Source organism: Megascapheus bottae, chromosome 9, assembly GCF_031878675.1.
Source record: "Megascapheus bottae isolate mThoBot1 chromosome 9, mThoBot2.hap1, whole genome shotgun sequence".
NCBI lineage: Eukaryota > Metazoa > Chordata > Mammalia > Rodentia > Geomyidae > Megascapheus > Megascapheus bottae.
The window spans coordinates 6,930,170-6,938,277 of record NC_143517.1 but is presented as its reverse complement, the minus strand read 5'-3'; the positions used below and the strand labels follow the sequence as shown (position 1 = coordinate 6,938,277).

The window sequence follows — 8,108 nt, the reverse complement described above, 5'->3', positions numbered from 1 at the left end:
CATTGCACATGTACAATTTCCAAATGTCAGAAACATCACACTATGCCTATGAAGGCGCATCTATGAAAGAAATGTAAGGTGAGACCATGTCAGTGTCCCCAACATGAAGCAGGGAAATTCTGACTTCAGCAGTTTCTAAGTGCCTGCCCAGGGGCCCATACATGCCAGGCTGTGTCACACTCAGGACACTTCCATGCCAGTGAGTGTTCAAAGCATTCTGGATTGCCTCCACAAGGCTGGGGCACTAATTCTGCAGTAGGACACAGGGTGTGGATTTTAAGGAATCTTTCAAGGTTATTCTGCAGCACACACACATTTGAGAAGATGCCTTGATCAGAAACACATGGGGGAGGGAGAAAACCTGTATGGTCTTGGTGCAGACTCACCTTTAAAGGTATTCAGAAGCAGAAAACAGATTCCAAAGGGTTTTAACAATCTTTTTCATGTGTAACCCCAGATTACCGACAGCAACCAAAATATAGTTCTCATTTATGAAAACAAAACTTCAACTCAGTTCCTGCACTCTGTCCTCAGGCTTTCCCAAGGCTAGCTCGCTACTTCTTGAGCCACAGCATCACTTCTGGCTTTTTCTGTGTATGTGATATTGGGGAATCGAACCCAGGGCTTCATGCATACTAGGAAAGCTCTCTACCACTAGGCCACATTCCTGTTTTTAACAGGTAGTTTAGGAAGAAAATTTATTTCTAAGCATTTTCCACTTTTGCATTTGCAGCAAAAGGAAAAGCTTGTGAATAAGAACAAATAAAATGTTTTAAATGCAAATAAAACCTAAGCCAAGTATAGACAATGGTTCCAAAAGTCCAGATTCTATACTTCAGTCTTTCCTTGTAACTTAGTAACCAGGTAAAGGCAAACACCCAGCTCTAACCAGCCCCATAGGCCATCCTGCTTCTAGTCAGCTGTCTCCAGCTTCGTCCAAGTGTAGTTCTCTCAGGAAGGGCACATCTGGCGTTTCCCATTTTCCACTGCAAGGCATTCCAACTTCTCTGCTTGCTTCAAGCCTCTGCCCACACATGGAAGCTAACTTACTCCTTGGCTCTATGGCAAATATACAGTAGGTACCATTTTCTTTTTTTTTAATTAGATAATCTTATTTTCATATAATTTTCAGAAAAAATTTAAAAGCAGCAAAAAAGAAATTGACCTTATTATTTAAGAAATTGTTTTTAAAGCATACATACCAAATGCTGGGGTGATAGAAAGTGGGGGACAGGGTCAACAGGGCGGTCTAAGAGAACTCCAGGAGGGAGGAAGAGGACAGAGCGAGCAAGAGCATTGGCTCAATAAAGCACTTGAATTAGTTCCTTGAATGAATAACAGATGTTTCTGTCATTAGTTCCTTGCTTTAGTTACAGGAATGAATGACTGATGCTTCTATCCTAAGAAATAATAATAAGGTGCAAAAAGTACACCTGATAATACTTAAATGTGGCCTAACAATACAATGGATTATTATACAGCATGGAAAAAAGAATGAAAGTCTAGGACAGGGTACAATATGGATTTACCTTTAATAAAGAAAAAAAACTCAATCCAGAAAGACATTAAAAAGAAAGATGCCATTTATTCCAAGTGTCCAGAATAGAGAAATTGGTCAGACATGAAGTAGGCCAGAGCCTTCCAAGGCTGGAAGAAAGGGAGAATTGGGGTCTTTGATGGACATGGATCCTCCATTTACGGATATTCCATGAGAATATTCTGGATGTGGTAAAATGATGGTCACACAGCACTGTGCCTGTGACTAATTCTTGCCTGAATTATACAACTAAAAATGGTTCAAGCTGTACATTTCTTTTCTGTTCATTCTTTTTAAGACATTATCTTTAAGTAATTGTACAAATAAGTTGCTATTTAACAAAGTCATTTATAAATGCAATGCATCTTGATCAATATCACCCTTTCAACATTCCCTCTTATGCATATTTTATCAGAAAATGGTACAAACAGCTAAAAGAATAATTGTATAATGAATATTCATGTAACTACCAAAAATACCATGAGCGAGTCATCTGAGTTGCATGGCAGGTATTCCTGTGACTGTCTCCAGGCCACAGACTTTCTCAAGAGCAATAAATTTCCCATTTTGGCTAGACCTTAAAAATATTTTAATCTCTCTATATAATAATATGCATTATGAATATAAATGCTTTTTACATTTACATAAGTGTGATTATTTATATTTGTGAATTGTATATTTTTCATGTCAACTTGTTGTATAGCATCATTTTATAACACTTAACAATATTATGGATACAGCTACCGTTCATTCAATTTTAATTTTATACAATAGCCCAATATATATCTCCACATTTTTTGATGTCCCACATACATTTCAGGAAAAAAAAATGTACCTTGGCATTTGTTGGATGTTGGGTTTCATATGGACTAGGTCATCTGTTAATTGTACCATATAAATCTTTTATGTTATTGAGCTAGGTGTCAGGGGTTCACACCTACAATCCTTGATACTCAGAAGGGTGAGAACTGTAAATCATGGTTTAAAGCTAATATGAGCAGAAAGCCCATGAGATGCTTATCTTCAATTAACTACCAAAAAGTCAGGAATGGAGCTGTGGTTCAAGTGATAGGACACTAGCCTTAAGCAGAAAAACTGAGACAATGCTCAGGTCCTGAATTCAAGTCCCTGTACTAGGAAAGAAAAAAAAATATATATATATACTTTTTTGTATAGTTGATATACAGAGGGGTTACAGTTACATGAAACAGGTACAAGTAAACTCTATAGGTATCTCTGACGAAACAGAGATTTAGGGTTCCAGCATACACTTTAAACAGATAGACATCCTAATACAGTAGTAATCTCACCAAGGAAAACCTTTAATATTTTGAATTCCCCCTTTCTATTCTTATTTATCTCAACTACCGAGAGTTTGTATGTACTTTAAAAACTCTTCCAATATTATTATGTATCTATTTTGACTTGTATTTGTTTATTTTGACTCCTTGTCATCTGAGCTTATATTACAAATAACGTAAACCTAAAATTATATATTTGTAGTGAATTAAATACTTCAATCCCACTATACTTGTTTGGAAAGTTTATTCTGTTTTTATTCTTTCAGTGTTTATACCAGAAATTCTAACACATTTCACCCAATCACTCCTTCCTTTTTCCTTCCTTTTTGTGTCATGCACTGGCTTTCTTTAGAAGACAGTTTCACTGACCCCATCCAACTTAATTCATTTTAGATTTAATCCAGGATTATTATTTCAATGTAGTCAATGTTATTTTAAATTTGCTGGCATATTTTCCACTTTTGGAGTCATAATTCCCTCTGCTTTGCCATCTTTTCTTCTAGATTCACATTCTTCCTGCCCAATGTGCCTCCTTTGGAACTTCCTTCAGTGAGGACATGGACACATTGTGTGACTGTGGTTTGTCATGTTTGACATGCTTTAATTTGCATTTGTTATTTCTTTACCCTTCTCCACCATATTCAGGAAAATTTCATCTGATCTATGTTGTGGTGAACATGTTCTCCTTTCCACTGAACTCAACTTGCTGGTAAAAACAAACAAACAACTAGACTGAAATTTTAAGCATTGTGATCTTTTTTTTATAAGTCTTGTGTATGTTTGGTTTTTTTTCAGTTGGTTAGGCTAATTTTATTGTTTTCTACTCTAGCATATATTAATAAACCTCTTGCTTATTGTTTAATGCAGCACCATTGATTTTTTTTTCATCTCTGTTGACAATTTCTATAGAGGAAGCACTTGTTACTGTTGTCTATTTGTTAGTTTTAATGCTATTCATTAATGCTTCCTTAAATTTTGCTTCCTGGTTTTCTTGTTAGGCAAGTTTGCCTTCTTGAGCTATCCTTCAGATACGGTCTCATACTTTTGCAGAGACTGTCTTCAGACTACAATCTTTCTATGCATGTCTCCAAAGTAGCTGGAATTACAAGTGCAAGCCAGCACAGCTGGTTCTGCTTCTTCGTTTTCATTTACACATTAGCTTTGTATTTACTGTGTTCCGTTTGTTTTCCTTGGCAAGTTTATTGGTGGGGATACCGAGACATCATAAAAGAGATATTCCCTTTAAACCTCTTCAATCCATCCATTTCAACTCAATTCCTACTCTTAACTTCTCCCACTACCCAGCTTCTCTCAGGCCTCATCAGCCTTCATTCAGGTGCCTGTACAAATAAAATCCACAGTTGTCCTTTCTGGTTGGCCCCACTCATTCTAGAAGTTTCTTCTGGTGATCATCTCTGAGACATGCACCACTTGGCCACTCACGCCTCTTTTTGTTGTGTCTGTGTGAGGAGGCATCAGAGGAGATGGAAACATTAGGGACAAAGGCTTCTGAGGAGAAGGCTGTTTAGAGGGAACCAAGTCCTCACCAAATCCCCTCTGGCACTTTGTGAGTGACCTAGAAATGGAAGAAAGCATATTCAGGAGAGACGTTAGATTCTAGGAAGAGGGGCATTTCCTTCCATTTCCACACAGAAGATAAGCCTTTAGGGTTCTGTTGCCCTTCATGAAGGAGAATGAGCGAAGTAAGATCCAGAAGGGTTTTCTACCAGGCTAAGTAATAGGCATTTGGAACCCGCCATTAAGTAGATACATAGAAAATAAAAGAAGTAATATTGACCACATTTCTGAGTTTATGAGCTAAGAAACACACCCATGATGCAAATGACCATTACACTAAGAAGGAAGACAGGCAATATTTTAATGCAGCAAAACGGGAGGAGGGGTTAATTTTCTTATTTGTGATTCAAGTGGAGAACTTGAAGTTTGGCCTTCAGAAATGAACAAGAATTGTCTATTCAAGAAAGGAGGGCTTTTCTAAGCCCTAGTTAATGATCTAGTTCATGATCTTTGGCCCCTGTTGCTTTGTGCCTTCATGGTAGAGCAGGTGGTGGAACAAAACTGTTCGTCTCATGACCTGGAAGTGAATGACACAGAAATAAAATGTTGAATCCCACAATCACCTTCAAGTGCACACTCCCCAAAACCTCCAATTAGGATCCTCAGTTTATTGTTCCCACTGCCTCCAAATAGTGCCAGCTTGAGGACCAAGCCTTTAAAATGTGGACATTGGGAAATATTCAAGTTACTAAACTATAACAAGCTATTAAAGATGAAACTGTGAAAAGTTCTCAGTGTGTATTCATTCTTAGATACAATATACATTCTTTCCAAGATGAGAGTAATCTTTAATATTAGGTAAACCATGGTAATAACTGGAAAGTAACTTGTTCATCAGGACATGTTAGGCTCAGGCTATACTCATATGTAATATATACACATACATAGACATGGATACAGTGATAGACATATATTCTCAGTGCTTTTCCAAATGGTGAAATGGACACAGTGGTATGGTTCCAGCATATAGGTTAGCCCTAAATTTTTGTTAGATATTCATTTTTATATGTTATAGGAAAAATTATAATGAGCTGTGAAGTCATTGATTTCATGGATACTTTTAATATGGTTTAGGATGAAGAAGCTCCTTTCTACTGTTATGTAATCTGATTTAAATACCACATACTAACAAAAACATGAATATATAGTAGTGCATACAGTTGGTTTGCCAAAGTTGCATATGTCAAAGATCATGAAGGTGGATTTTTTTTTGGAGATTTGACTCTTGAGCCAGCTGTGTGACATCAGGGGATGCTGACAGAACAGGAAGATGGCAGTGCTAGTGACAACTGGTGGGGAACAATGGCTGGTGCCAGGCCACTAGGTTTAGATCCTTGTGCTTCTACTTATTTCATTCCATTAGCCTGGGAAAGTCACTTGCTGTTTCCAAGTCTCAGTCTTCTTACCTTAAAAAATGTGAATGTTAACAATCTACCTTGTGGTGGTGAAATAGACTGAAGCACAGGTAACTCTGATATCAAATGCCATTCGGAGCAGGCACCAGTGGTTTACTTCTGTAATCAGCTATTTCTGGAGGCTGAGATCCAGAGGATAGTTAATTGAGGACAGAGCAATCGAAAAAGTCCATGAGACTCCATCTTCAAAGTAGCCCACAAAAATCAAGGCTAGAGATGTGGCTCAAGTGGTAAATCACCAAGCCAAGCAAGGCAGCCAGGTGTGAATGTGAATGTGAGGCCCCTGTGCTCACACTCCTGTAGTGAGAAAAATAAAAAATAAAATAACCTTAAAAAAAAACCCTGGAAGTATGAAGCACTGCAGGAAGCTGCCGATAGACTCATGCTGCCAAGGACTAGAGACTGGGTGGAAAACCATGGCTGACGCACTCCAGAGTCTACCTCAAATCATTACCTGCATGGCACTCATCCTGTCTGCCTCAGGACCCATTCATCAACTCACAGTAGTGAGTTGTAGTCCCCTGAGGGGCAGCTTGAATGACAATGCAATCACAACATAATTGATTGACTTCTTTTTACATTTTCTTATTGCTACTACCATCAAAATCATCATCTAATGTTACACTTTGAAGTTGACATATATAATCATTAAAGAGTTTTAAATGTATTACATGTAATTAAGTAGATACTTAATGACAGTTACTTTGCATGAAAGAATTATTTGGTCGGAATCCTCTACCTACCCTGTGATGCCTTTCTGAGATCAACTCTCTCTCTGTCTTGCCATCATCTTGATATTCATCTAGCCATCTGTCATGGAAAGAGAAAACAATGAAAGAGAGACAATTTTGAAAGAGGGTGTGATTATTGACAAGAAAAGTAAAATATGCGAAAGATTAATGGGCACTTTAATTTTTATAAAAAGCACTTGAAGCCAAATTGTCAGTGGCTCATGCTTGTAAACTCGAGAGGCTGAGATCTGAGAATTGCTGTTCACTAGTTTAATGCCAGCCCAGAAAGGAGGGTCTCTTATCTTCAATCAACCAGCAAAAAGCCAGACCTGGTAGTATAGCTCAAGTGGTAGAATACCTGCCTTGAATGCAAAAGCCAAGAGATCAGTGGTGGGGCACTGACTTTAAGACCCTGTAGTAGCATTAAAAATGAAGACCTATAGACACACTAAATTATAATTAGGAAATATTTATTCTGTACTCACCTGGTGAGGTCAGTTTGCTCTACATTAAAATATTGGTGTTTGGAAGACTCCTCTGTTAGTTCTGCAAATAGTCTAGTATATCTTAGAATTGGTGAACATAGCTGGGCACCAGTGGCTTAGCACATGATCCTAGCTACATAGAAGGCTGAGATCTGAAGACCACAGTTTGAAGCCAGCCCCAGGAAGTAAGTCCATGAGACCTTTATGTCCAATTAACAAAAGCCAGAAGTGGAGCTATGGCTCAAGTTTTAGAGCACCAGCTTTGAGCGCAGGGACAGTACCCAGGCCCTGAGTTCAAGACCCAGGTCTAGCACACACACACACACACACACACACACACACACACACACACACACAACATGCCCACATACAACACTGGTAAATATTTCTCATTTGGTATGCTCTTTGCAGTAGATTTTATTCCTTTCCAGTCATGTGACTTGTTGGTATATACTCAGTGCTAAACTGAGTCTGTTAAAACACTAAAAAACTACATGTGAATTAATGCACCTTCTATCTGGCAAATATCATGTAACCTTTCTATTAATTACAATAAAAATATATAAAAAAAACAAAAAAAAATTATGGAAAAATAAATCTTCCTCACTGAAAAAAAAAACTACATCATGAAGTAAGACATGTAAAAAGTGGTAAGAAAAGGTACACCTTTCAATATTTCTTATTGTCATAACTCCAGAAGATTAATTCAATATGCAATCAACATAAAATAGTATGACTTTTTAGTGCTACATCTTTGAAACATGGTGTACGCTTTGTACTTTGTAGCATATTTGAATTCACATTGACCACAGTGCATGAGTTCAGTAGATATACACTGCTGGGATCTATAATTCTGGAAGTGGACAAGCTTTGATCTGAATCCTAACTCTACCAATTGTATTTGACTAAGAAATTTCTCTATTTTTTCTGTACTTCCTTGACTGTGGGTAGAAGTGCCACAGAGCCACCTTAGTCTTGCTGAGACAATCAAGTGAGCTCTTAGGTGGGATTCTGGTTCCACCATGGAGCCAGCTTCTGAGGAAGAGCTCAGAGCTCTTAGA

At 37.8% G+C, this 8,108-nt stretch overlaps 1 protein-coding gene across 1 annotated transcript in view; it reads right to left on the bottom strand.

The window, feature by feature from the left end:
- Window positions 1-4,735: 4,735 nt before the first annotated feature.
- Window positions 4,736-8,108, bottom strand: part of LOC150058741 (lipoxygenase homology domain-containing protein 1-like) — a 105,855-nt gene continuing 102,482 nt past the window's right edge. The window contains exons 8-9 of the mRNA XM_090338825.1: window positions 6,575-6,641; window positions 4,736-4,933 (exon numbers count right to left, since the gene is read on the bottom strand). Of these exons, the coding sequence (XP_090194951.1) occupies window positions 4,853-4,933; window positions 6,575-6,641 (148 nt within the window). The 3' untranslated portion in view covers window positions 4,736-4,852. The remainder of the gene's footprint in view (window positions 4,934-6,574; window positions 6,642-8,108) is intronic.